Genomic DNA, 13833 nt, shown 5'->3' on the forward strand with positions numbered 1-13833 from the left:
CATAGGAAATGGACCTATCCCATTAGGAATATAGTAGTGTCTACAACTACCTTCATCATCTTTATGCGTTTTTACTTCTTAAAAATTTCGGCAGCACCTACCCGCTGTTCTCCGAGTACACTGTGCGGATGTTATAATGCGTATCAATCATCGATAATAGGTCGATTATAGATCGACACGCAAAACAACATACGCTTATTGTACACGGAGAACAATGCGGGACGTGTTATCAAAATTTTATGGGAATAAAAATGCGTAAAGTTTACAAAGATAGACGATACACTACTGTATTCCTAACCTGTACGAGAAGGGGAATCCTCCCCGGACAGATCTAATAATTATTGCATGTAGAGCATACTCCTAACATAAATCACGTTATTCTCTTTAGATGTAAAAAGTATTTTCACATTCAACTAGAATTGCGTGAGTTTATATCAGAAGAGACTCACATCCAATAATATTAGACGGGAAACTAGGGGTAACGACTTCTGATAACCCCCCTTAATTTTTAAAATATCAGAAAACCCAATTTTGAACTGAAGAATCAAAAAAGGACAAGAAATTACCGCTTGGATCTCTTGCACTGCAATCCAAAAAACGTAAGACCCGCTTGGATCTCCTGCACTGCAATTGCAAGAAATCAAATATCAGATCAGAAACAACAACAAAACCTAAAATTACAACAAAATAATTTAAAAAAGGAATATAAGAGAGGTTTCTGCGCCCTATTATCACATGAATATCAAAAACTTTGGAAGATTAGGACCATTACTAAGAGTGCACTAGCTTGTGATGGAAGTATCTGTATTGCCTAAGGCTAAATAACATAACCCTCCTTTAACTTTGGACAACTATCAAGAAACCCCCCTTATATTTCAAAATATAAGAAAACCTCCTTAAGTTTAAGTGTTATTGGAAAACCCTCCTTTAGTTGTAGAACTCATAATCAAATGTAACAATCACAAGTTGAGGGAGAAATATAAGTATTTACAAGGTTAATATCTAAAAATAAACTTGACATGTACACCCACATAAATATTAATGGTTCTCCCTTATATTTCACATAGCTAGTGGTGGCTCTTTTTCCCTTTTTTTTAATACGTAGTGGAAGATAAATGCTTACATAATAACACAAGTGTATACATATATGTATGCGAAACCGAATTTTTTATTAAATTGGGAACCCATATTCGCAAAATCCATGTTCTAAGGTGAGTTATAAAAATTGTTTATTGTGTACATATATGCTTAACTAAACAGCGAGAGGATTATTGTATCATTATTATTGGCTAATTTAATAATTTACAACAATACCTAAAATTACATCAAAGAAATTTACAAAAATCCCTAAAAATTTACAACAATAGAGAGGATTATTGTATCATTATTATTGGCTAATTTAATAATTTACAACAATACCTAAAATTACATCAAAGAAATTTACAAAAATCCCTAAAAATTTACAACAATACCTAAAAGACCTAAAAATTTACAAAAATTTACAACAAAAATACCTAAAAATTTACAACAATACCTAAAATTACAAAAAATTTACAAAAAATTACAACAATACCCAAAATTTTGAGACATTAATACCTCTGCGAGTTCAGCGGGGGCGGTGCCGCGGCGAGCTCCGGCGAGAGCTACGGGGTTCGGGTTCCGGGGAGTCGGCGCACGGGCGGTGAAGTCAGAGAGGAGGAGCGAGAGAGGTACGCATGTGATCGGAGAACTTGATCTAGGGCAGCGCTCCGGCGAGAGCTACGGGGTTCGGGTTCCGGGGAGTCGGCGCACGGGCGGTGAAGTCAGAGAGGAGGAGCGAGAGAGGTACGCATGTGATCGGAGTTCGCGATCTAGGGCAGCCGCGAGGGTAATGGCGACGGCGTCGGCGTGTGAAGTGGGAGTCGAGGGCGGCGAGTCGGAGCTGCCAGAAGGTCGTCGACGGCGGCGGCGCTTACAGAATTTAGGGTTTTGTAATTTGGGAACGAAAGCGGGCCTGATCGATCGCGTGAAATATAACTCAAACATGGTCGTGGCTTACTGGGAAGAGAGTGGCGCCGAGGCTAGAGCTTCTGTTGAGGAGGACGGCTAATCCGTCCGTCACAGCGAATCATCCCGCTTGGGGAAAGAGCTGGTTGTAGAGGAGACGACGCCTCCCGCAGGGCTAGAGTAACCCTATCCTCACCATGTTGCTAAAATTGGGGAGAAAGAATAGGAAAGGATGAGGTAGTATCTCATTGGGACTTTAGGGGCTGGTTCTTGATAGGGACAGGAGCACGACCCAGAGCACCGTTACCAGGATGCTCACCATCTAGATGTCAGGAGGACAGTCCTTGGTTCTCGCCTAACTCAGTCGAGGGTGGTCAAGCAGTTCTGGATTCCTCGAGATGAGGAATTCTTGCAGGGGGTTCCCAATGCTGGTCTCCACCTAAGTCTTTGGAGCTACTTGGTTTGAGGTGCTTTGGTCGAGCAAGAGATATACGATTGGATGGAGCAGATCCGAACTTTGTATCTCAAGCTTTTAGAGGAGGTGGCTTCCCTGAGGGCTTGCAATGAGGTTGACTCGGAATGGGCTGCGGAGACGCTAGCCCCGAGAGATTTCGAGGTTGACAGGCTCAGGTGAGAGCTAGATGAGAACAATAGGAAGACCAGGAGACTGGATGAGGCTCTCTAGGAGAAGGACCGTACTATAGTGCAGGTTGAGGCTGAGAAGTAGGCGGCTTTGCATGTGAAGCGTCAGATGTACAAGGAGCATGCAGCGCTCGTCAAACTTCAGGGCGAGATTGTCTACCTACAGGAGCCCTCGACAGTAGCACAAACTGCAATGCCTACCTTGAGTCCGAGCCTTACCGCCAGGAGATTATAGAGGTGTATCGCCAGGGCCTAACTAGAAAAACAAAGGTGGTGATAGCCTACAAGGCCGGGTATGACTACCTCTCGGTGCAGCTTTCAATTAAGATGAGGAATCTACCCGATCGCTTCCACTATCCTCCTATTATAGACAAGTGTTTGGATGAGTTGGTGGAGGTGAAAGCACTTGGGGGGGAGGGACTCGATCTTGGCAAGGAAGTGGGAGAGTTGGACGAAGGAGGTGACTGCTCGACTCCTCCGCCGGCTGCTCCCAACGGCTCCTTGCCTTTGACTCTGGGTGCAGGAATGGACCTCTCTTAGTCTCCTAGGAATTTCCTATCTTTCACTCTTGTGTTGTATATATATACATATGTACATATGTACCTTGTAGATACTCCTTATAAATGAATAAAGAGAGATTTTTGAGTTAGAATTACATTTCTTGTGCTGTACAATCTCAATTTGTATCTTTTAGATGAATTAGCTCCATTATGGGCATGTGAACTTGATTGCTGACTCGAGAGGACTCGTCCTTCATTGAGAAGGCATGTCTTGAACTCGATCAGTTGTTTCTATTGTATTGAGTCTTAATTTGAAGCCAGTCAAGTCGATGAGCTTTTCTAATTATCATCTGAACTCCTTGGGGCGAGTGCCTGAGTTTTCATTTTAAGTCTATTGTCGGTTTTGAAGGGTCGATTAGATTTGGCAGACTGTTCATTAATTAGACATTGTTTGATGAGTTTCCAGAAGCATTTATTGGGTATGTGAAATGTTACTGTTTGAAATGGCATGATGACTTTATCAGAGTCAGAGAGTTGTCACTTTGATTTTTGAGCGAAGAGACATAGAGTAAAGAGGGTCGGAACTTTGAGTTTCGTGTGAACCGTTTAGGATTTCGATGTGTATCTCATCCGTTCATTTTGGAATGAGCTAGCCATCTAGATTATTCCACGTGTCCCTCTCGGATCCTATATATATCCCACTGGGAGAGAAGAGGGGTTTTCTTCACAAACTCTCACTCTAAATTTCCAGCGCTTATCTCTTAGATTTCCTAAATCTTGTTAACCATTTTCAATAGCTGTCAGAGATCCACCGCTGACCGCAATGAAGAGAAAATCACTCTTCACTGGCTAATCTGCTCAAAGATATGTATCTAGAAGCGTGATAGGTACTTTGATTTCTATGATCTCCCCAAGGCTTTTATGCTCATAGCGCCAAGTGAGGATGAGCCAGTGTACCGCGATGGCCAGAATAGGTAGCCGCTCTACATCGTCCATCTCGAGTATGGGCTTCGGTTGCCACTCCATCCCTTCATTAGGGATGTATGCGTCACTCTGGGGTTTCCCCTTCTTAGTTCACCCAAATGTAATTGGTGTTTTGGTGGGCTCTATGGTGATCTGCCACCAAGTCGGCATCCCATCGAGCATGTGCCTGTTGGGGAACCTGGTTAGCATCAAGTCGATGAGGAGGGACCCCACTACTTCCTCCATTATACTAGGGGTTGCAAGCTTGTATTGGATGCTCCAAAGTCAAATAAAGACTAGAAAGATTGGTTCGTGTGGGTCTTCAGAGCTGATAGTGTCCTCTCCCCCCAACTGGCCTGAGATCAACAAGGACATGCTAAAGCTATGCGTCCTTACCGTTGAGGAGAGGAGGCAGCTAGAGAAGATATGTGTAGGGTGTAAATTTTGATTTTCCTAAATGGGGATTTTGTTTGTATTGATAAGAATAGCCTATTACAAACTAATGAATCAAACTTACAACAGAAGTGGAGGGAATGCCCTCCTTGTTTAACGTGGGGTCTTTGGTAGCGATAGGACGCCTCCCTCAATGTCAGAACCGAGTTTGCTTCCCCTGGATGATCCGAGTGAAGTTGCGGGCGAACTTCACTATGCAGTAGAAGCTCGTGTTGACCGAGTTTGAGTTTTTGAGCTTAAAGGCTATCAAGGCCGAAAGCTAAAAGAAGATGCTACAGTGCAAAAGTAATGAAGAGAGCAGGTCGTTTGTTAATGAAAAGCCCATCACCATCAATCCACCCCCTTCATGTAGCCAGGAGGGGATCTTAAATAGGGAAGAGATAGCATGTTTACTCCATTGAATCATAGGATGTGACTACGTACTGTTGAGAGATATCATGCCTCTTACTTGTACTGCGAACGGCTACCTGATGGGTGCGGAGTACTATACTCCCCCCTTTCACGTCTTGGGAAATGAGAAGGCTCATCCCTGTATGTGACACTATAGCCGCCTAGTGCTCTGGCGAGCTTGGCGAACTTGCTGACGGACTACTGATTGCCTGGATGTGCAGGCGAGCTTCGTTCGTGCTGGCGAACTTAGCGCTTGAGTTGACTTGACTCGTGCTGGCGAGTCAAGCATGGAAGCGAGCTTCGTTCATGCTGGCAAACTTTAGCGTTTGAGCGGACTTGACCCGTGCTGGCGAGTCAAGCATGTAGGCGATCTTCGTGCGTGCTGGCGAACTTTAGCATTTGAGCGGACTTGACCCGTGCTGGCGAGTCAAGCATGCAGGCGGAACTGAGCTCTCGACGGAGGGCTCGACGATTAAAGCGAGTTTGTTTGGCTCTTCTGCGTGCAGGCGTAAGCCTAACCCTCACTCTAACCCTAACCCTCATCTAACCCTAACCCTAACCCTCGTCCTCGCCATAATCCTCGCCCTCGCGCTCTCTCTCGCCCTAACCCTAACCCTAACTCTCACCCTCACCCAAACCCTAACCCTAACCATCACCCTCACCCACCCCAAACCCTAACCCTAACCCTAACCCTAACCCTAACCCTCTCCCTCGCCATAACCACCCCCCTCGCCCTCTCCCTCGCCCTAACCCTAACCCTCACCCTCACCCTCCCCCAAACCCTAACCCTAACCCTAACCATCACCCACACCCTCACCCAACCCAAACCCTAACCCTAATTCTAACCCTAACCCTCCCTAACCCTAACCCTAACCCCAACTAAATTTTAATTTTTATGTTATAATTTTATCAAGATGGAAATTTTTTGTTTTGTAATATTTTATTAGATTTTTGGATTTTTTTACAATTTATTTATTTTGCAAAAACTAAACTCTAATTATAATTAAAAACATGAAACTAATCAATATAATAAATTAAAAAAACTCTCTTTCTCTCTCCCTCTACATCTCTCTTTCTCTCTCCCTCTACATCTCTCTTTCTCTCTGCCTCTCTGTCGGTAGGACGATGCCAGTCGTCGTTGGTTGGCTGGCTGTTAGCATCGGCCGGAGGAGAGCGAGATGAAAGAGAGATGTAAGGGGGAGAGGAAAGAGAGATGGGGGAGATCTATACGCTTTGAGAGAGAGAGGGGTGGGACCGGGCTTTTTTTTTTTTTTTATTTTTTTTTTTTTTTTTTTTTTTTTATTTTTTTTTTTTTTTTTTTTTTTTTTTTTGTGTTTTTTTTTTTTTTATTTTTTTTTTTTTTGTTTTTTTTTTTTTTTTTTTTTGTTTTTTTTTTTTTTTTTTTTGGATAAGCGGGTCGACGGCGGGACTGGCGACGGGGTTCGGCGGCGTCCTGGGGCGGCCATAGGAGAGAGATGGAGAGAGAGAGTGAGAGAACGAGAGATGGAGTGAGAGAACGAGAGATGGCGGCTGATTTTGGGAGAGAGAGGGGGAAAAATAATATCTCATGCACGGGTTGCCCAAATTTTTTGGGCAAGCCCACGCCAATTTTTTTCTTATTCTTTAATAATGGAAATTCCTTCACTAAAACTCAAATTTCCATCGGTAAAAATTTAAAACAACGGCGACAGAAATTTTCGTCGCTAATAGTAATAAATCTGTCGTTAAAAATTTTTTTAACAACGGAATTATAGCAACGAACTATTCTGTCGCTATATTCCAAGATATAGCGACGGATTTGTCTATCGCTAAAAATTCATCGTTGATAGTCCTATTTATGCTAGTGAGTGGGGTCGGTGGTAAAGCCTAGAGAGATGTGGTAATTCCGAACACTTGAGAAAGGTGACACGTGAGAGGCCAACACTTGAGGTGGTATTTGTGTAGTTACAAGTATGAGTTGTAAACGTTTGTCGGTGAGCATAGCAACCCGAGATGGTGAGGTGTAAACATTTTTGGGTGAAAACCCATTTGTGATAGTGGATTCTCCCCGGGAGTGAGGAGCGGAGACGTAGGTCGGAAGGACCGAACTCTGTGATCATCTTTATGTGTTTGTGTTGATTATTTGCACACAATCTCATTTGCATTTTAGTTTATATTTATATCACCTTTTGTTTATGTTGCATATTTTTTCTCATAATTAGTTGTATATTATACTTGCAAGAATAAATTTTTAATAAATTTTAGTTAGCATTAAATCGGATATTTTAGCATACACCCTATTCACCCCCTCTAGGGTGATTTCAAGGTATTCTTTCATTAAGATATATATATTTAATTTCCAATTTAGGGTTTAGTATCCCTTTTTAATCATTTAAAGATTGTCTAAGTTGATAGTGGTAAACAAAAATAATAAGAATTGATTAAAAATATCTGATTAGGTAATAAAAATTAAAAAATATTATAGCTTAAAAATTATTGTTACCATATAAATTAAAGCATCTGCTTAAAATTTTACTAATAAGTTGGAGAGCAAAACACATTAGTAACATTAATTGATAGATGTTTAAATCCATAAAAATAATAAAAGGCGATAATATAATAGCTTAGCATTAATTAATTCTAATTTAGAAACATTAATATCTAATGTTAATAATATTTATAGGGTAAAAAAATACAATAAATTATGTATGAAAAAAACTATCAGAATGTTCAGAGATATCCTTCAAAATAATCAAGCTATTTTCACTGCAAATGGGAAAGTGATAAAAATAAATCTAAAATTCAGAAAACGTCCATGAATCATTTGAATTGTCATTAACATAAGGTATGTCTATTAAAGAAGCACCAACTGAGTTATATTGAAGAGTAATTTAATAATTTTATCCCAATCAAAGAAGAATTCTCAATGGAAGATATAAGAATAATTAGTAAGCATTCATAAATTTCATACTTTGTTCTTCAAATACTAAAAAAATTAAATATTAATGTTATAATCTAAGGCAAATTATCAATAAAAAATACAGGTATTTAGTTAAGATCTTTGTGGGAAATGACAGGGATAGAGCAAATGTAATATTATTAAAGTAACGGATACTCTTATTGGATGCACATCAGAAAAATTCATTGTAGAGAAAAAGAGGTAACTCCTAATCTTATTTAAGTAATAAATTAGAAACACAAAGAATTTCATATATATTAGATTAATATTTATTCTCATTGAAATAAAAAATATCAAAGTTTGTATTTTAAGAAGTTTGTGTTGAACATCAGAAATACATTTAACTTCTTTGTGAAATTAAACGACAAAATAAAATATTAACAAGCCAAGGAAAGATAACAGCACAAAAAATATAACTCTAGCCTGATATCACAATCAAGTAGATGATGAAGACACTACTCTAGAATTGTCTTGAAAAAAGATAAATGTGAGGAAGGATTGATATTAGCTTAATAAAAAAATAAAATAGAAGAAATAAAAAATAATATTTTTTTAATATTTTATAGAATAGTTTAATTATTTTGAGTGAATTTAGAGTTAGCATTAATCTTTAATTTATAATTTTTGATGAAGTCTATCAATGATTAGGAACAAACTTCATATTCTCTTTTGTATATTTTTAACATACTTTTAACCAATCATTTTGTCTTATTGGTTTTAAATATTCACCTTCCTTGTATAACATTATCTTAATATTTTGTACTTTCTCAAGTAAATCTTGGTTTCATGTCAGTCAAAATAATATGAAAATTCAAATTAGCTTCAAATTATATTTATTTTCTATCAATTCAAATATCAACATGAAAATTTAAATTGGGTGCAGCCCATTTAAACAAACATCAAAGAAAATAAATAATCACAATATTAAAGTTTAGAGACAAAAGTGAGCATATATAAACTATTAAAGTGAAACTGAGAAACAAATTTTAGTTAGAAAAGAATAATCTAAAAATACTTAATCATGATATTTAACCACGTGCATTGCACCTGTGTAAAACCTACAAAATCCAAAAGAGAGAACTAAATATCCTCTCTCATTGCTCCTTGCAACGCATACCAATAGTCCAATACCAAATCAACATCAAATAATTTCATGTGTATTGGAACTATCGTTTCAAAAAAAAAACTTGCTCAGTTTCTTGCATTTGTCATTCCAACATACTTAATCCGACGTAAATCGTACATCAGCTAATTGCATTCGCAAATTTCAGCATAACATCAACGTACACTTTAGCCCACACAATCATCAAATACTAGTACAACAAATTCGTCAAAAAAAAAAAACAGTAACAAGAGCAGAAAATTATCAAACCGTGACGCTTGAGACCATCCGATACTTTTTCTTAAGAAATTAAATGGGCGCTTCAAGAGCCAATATACATATGAACTTTTATAGCAAGAAGAAATATGGCAATGAAGGCAAAGTATAGGATCGAATGAACCAATATCGATACGCCACTCGTCTGAAAATTGATGAACTCAACCACCCTGCTCCTGCCTGGGAGCTGAAAGATGACTCCCGGAGATAGAACTATGAACAACATGACGGAGACGAAAACCGGACCCCAATCAGTCATTTTTTTGGTGAACAATAAGACCTTGTTATCTACAAGCTATGCTTGGTTGAGATATTTATGAGGGGTGGAGATACTAAACCCTACGATTATGGTTACATGTCACTAGGTTTTGCTTTTGCTAATTTTTTCTAAGATTTGTTATCAGTTCTTGGGATCGATAGGTCGTTAGGTGTCTTTTGCTTTATGCAAGTGACTGAGAAGGGACAGTAAAGGGTTGTGCTCTCTTTTCTTGCATGGAAAGTTAGAAACTAATGTTCGTTGTGGCCCTCTCAAGCCAAGGATAGGAATCAGAGCAGAGAACAGGTGTTCCTGCCTAGGAATTTATTAATTAATTATTCCATACACAAAAATGTACAAATATATGTCTTCTTTTAGATATACTTTTAGGTGTTCCATTTTCTTTTGTTAGTTGCTTTGTGTTAAGAGTTCTTATGAGTTATAAACCATTTCTTTTTTATTTTTTTCCTCCCAAAAAATAGGACCTGAGACGGTGCATACAGTGTAAGCAAGCATCCATCTTGTAGTACATGCTTTTCTTACTTCTCTCATCTCATGATATTTTGATAGCATGGGAGGCAACTGAAGCTTGTTCACTTCGAAAGGTAACTAGCCTTGATAAGTTCAATTAAATTTTTATTTATGAAGCAAATCATTATGAGATGTTGGAGGAAACTTTTCAATTTATGAAGTTCAGGTATGAGAAAAACAAATAGATGTATAATTAGCAACAACAAAAGTCTCATAAGTTGTCTTGAATAAGTAGAAAAACGAAAGACTCGTCTATGTTACTTTCAATCTTGTTTTACCTTCTATTAGATATTACACTCCACGTGACATTGCAGGAAAGAAAATTTTGAGCTATATTTAAATATACTGTAAACAAATTTCTCTAACATAGATTTCAACTCAAGAATTATATTCTTGTAAAGTAATATGCATTTTTGTAATGACATCAGAGATAAAAACATATAAAAATACTGGTGACAGACATAAAGACATTATAGTCTGTGACCGATGATTAAAGAAAAGATGATCTTTCATAAAATACAGACAAACACATTGTAGAATTGAGAACGACGGCGACGAAGTTCAGAAGAATTGAAGCATGTCAGTTTTGACCTCTGACCAACCGACCGTGGCAACATGTACGGTCGACCGGAAACGTGCACGAGTATAGGGTAGGTTCTGGATTTCTGTCCGGTCGACCACAAAGACTTCGGCGGTCGACCGCAAACCCTGTAAACTCAAAGTGAATTTTCTGTGTTCTGTCCGGTCGACCGCGAAGACTTAGGCGGTCGATCGTCTGTCGGGTTTTGGCTTGGGCTTCGTTTCCTGTTCTGATTTGGTTTGTGTTTTGATATATATTGAAGCACGTTTTTTAGGGTTTTCTTAAGGCAAAAAGAAGAGACTTTTGAGCTGTGTGATTGGGAGATTTGGTGAGAGATTTGAGAGCTTTGTTTGAGAGATTAATTTATGAGTTTTGAGTGAATTTGTAATCTCTATTTGTACTCTCTCTCTCTCTAATAGTAAAATCCATCTCTTCCTTGCCCCATGGCGTAGGCACATTGCTGAACCACGTAAAATGTGTCTTGCATTGTTTGGTTCTTGTTTTACCTATTGGTTGTGATTCAATCTCAGTTTGGTTGTGTTCGTTTCGGATTCCACTACGCACAACAAGTGGTATCAGAGCTACGGGTTTGGCTTGTGTCTCGTTTTGGAGCATTCTCTAAAGCATTCTCGTTTGAAGAGATCAAGTTATCAACATGGGTGAAGTAAGTACATCGAGATTGTCTCTTTCGAATGTGATACAAGGTTTAAGTATCAATAACACTAAAATTAATGTTCAGAAGTTTGATGGCAAGATAAACTTTGGTTTTTGTGGAGGTGTCAGGTGATAGATGCGTTGGATGCCTAGAATTTGGAGGAGACTCTTAAATTACAAGAGAAACCCGCTGATATGGAGGAGAAGGTTTGGAAGAATGTTAACAGTAGAGCATGTAGGGTTATTAGGTCATACTTGATGCTGAATTTGATCTATGATGTGATGAACGATACGTCGGCGAAACGGTTGTGGGAAACACTCAATGAGAAGTATTTAACAAAGAGCATTGAGAATTAGCTTCACTTGAAGAAGAGGTTTTACTAATTCAAGATGAAGAGGGGAGTTTCCATTAGAGAGTATGTTAATAACTTCACAAAATTGCTATCGGATATGTCCAATGTGGATATCATGGTTAAGGATGAAGACAATGCGATGTTGTTACTATATTCATTGCCAGAAGAGGATTACGAAACTTTTGTTCTCACGGTGATCAGTGGTAGAATCACTGTTAGCTACAAGGACGTGACCTCAGTATTGGTGAATTATGAGTTGAGGAAGAGTGATAGTGAACCCTCCGAGAAGGCATCGGGAGATGCATTGGCAGTAAGAGGCTATAGTCCAAACCGTCGACTATTTAAACGCTCAAAGTCGAAGCATAGAGGTGGCTATAGAAATATTAGTAGGAATCAATGTACTTTCTACAAAGAAGATGGACATTGGAAGAATGAATATCCAAAGTTGAAAGATCGAGTAGGGAAGAATAAGGGAAAAGTCGTACAAGCTTCAGAGGTGAATGTTGCCAAAGCTAGTGGTGACAATTCAGATTCGAATTCTTCGGGCTACTCATGTCCAGCACTACCATCAGTTTGTTATGTCGGCTCTACGGAGTGGATGTTGGATTCGGGTGCTACATACTATATTTACCCTAGGAGGGATTGGTTCTCCAGCTTTGATGAGTTGGAAAGAGGGGATGTTGTGCTCATGGGTAATGATCATGTATGCCCCTATTGGTGGTATTGGAACGGTCCGAATCAAGATGTGTGACGGGGTGACTAGGGAGATGAAGGAAGTGAGATTCATTCCTCAGTTGACGAAGAATATCATTTTATTTGAAACTTTGGAGGCAGTAGGCTATAAGGTGATCTTAGAGAATGCAACTTTGAAGGTCACGAAGGGATCCATGGTGGTGATGAGAGATGTCAGGGGAAACAAAATTTACTACTTGAAGGCCAAGACAGTAACAGGAGGTCTGGCAGCTTCGATTATCACACAGGAGGATACTATTAGCTTATGGCATATGAGATTAGGACACACTGGTGATAAGTCCCTGTAGGTATTGGCGAAACATGGGCTGTTGAAAGGTACAAAGACCTGTAAGATGGAGTTGTGTGTGCATTGTGTACTTGAAAAGAAGACAAAAGTGAAATTCGGCACCGCAATTCATAACACCCAAGGTATATTGGATTACGTTCACACATATGTTTGGGGTTCATTCAAACACAGATAACTTGGTGGGACCAATTATTTTATCATTTTCATTGATTATTATTCCAAGAGGAATTGGGTATACCCTATGAAGCATAAATATGAGGTCCTAGGTATATTTGTGGAGTGGAAGAAGAAAGTAGAGCTACCGACAGGTGGAAAGGTGAAGGTACTCCGTTCAGATAATGATGGTGAGTACAAGAGTGATCCATTTCTACAGTTTTGTCGGGATCACGGCATAAGGCGACACTTCATAGTTAGGGAGATATCGCAACAAAATAGGGTGGCCGAGAGATTAAGTCGTACCTTACTGGAGAAGGTGTGTTATATGATATCACAGAGTGGATTATCCAGATCCTTTCGGACCGAGGTGTTAGTTTATGCGAGCCATCTCGTGACTAGGTTGTTGTACACTATGATACATGGGAAGACTCATATGGAGGTATGGTCTAGTTCAGTGGCTAATGATTATGATTTGATTTGGATATTTGGGTGTCCAGCTTACTATCATGTGAATGATGGGAAATTAAACCGAGGGTTAGAATCTTTGTGGATTTAGAGATAGAGTTAAAAGCTTCAAGTTGTGGGATCCACAAGACAAGAAGATAATCATTAGCAGAGATGTTACTTTTGATAAGGTGTATATGATGAGGCCTCAAGTCCCTCAATAGGTGGACGAAGGCCAGACTAGCGGGATATCACAGGAGGTTGAGGATGATGTAACTCCACAGACTCCAGATAGCATTGTATCCTTTGAGGCTCCTACAGAGGTAACACTAAGAGGAGACATGATGACAAATGGGCAGATGGATGATACAATGGATATTGGGAATCAGGGACAAGGTCATGTTTAGGAGTTCATTGCAGCTAATAGACCAAGAAGGGTTATTCGTCGACCAGCTAGATATGATGAAGTGATGGCTGCATATGCTTTATCAGTTGATGTCGTTGATGATTTGGTTCCTTCTATATATAAGGAAGCATAGTCAAGCTCTGATTCAATCAGGTGGAAGGAAG

The 13833-nt window shown here is 39.2% G+C and overlaps 1 protein-coding gene across 1 annotated transcript in view; it reads right to left on the minus strand.

Annotated features, from left to right (window-relative positions):
* The window catches only part of LOC109824793, a 94915-nt gene extending 85320 nt beyond the window's left edge, over window positions 1–9595 (minus strand). Inside the window, exon 1 of the mRNA XM_020391439.1 lies at window positions 9313–9595. Coding sequence (XP_020247028.1) covers window positions 9313–9509 — 197 coding nt within the window. The 5' untranslated portion in view covers window positions 9510–9595. The remainder of the gene's footprint in view (window positions 1–9312) is intronic.

This window comes from Asparagus officinalis, chromosome 9 (genome assembly GCF_001876935.1).
Source record: "Asparagus officinalis chromosome 9, Aspof.V1, whole genome shotgun sequence".
Lineage (NCBI taxonomy): Eukaryota > Viridiplantae > Streptophyta > Magnoliopsida > Asparagales > Asparagaceae > Asparagus > Asparagus officinalis.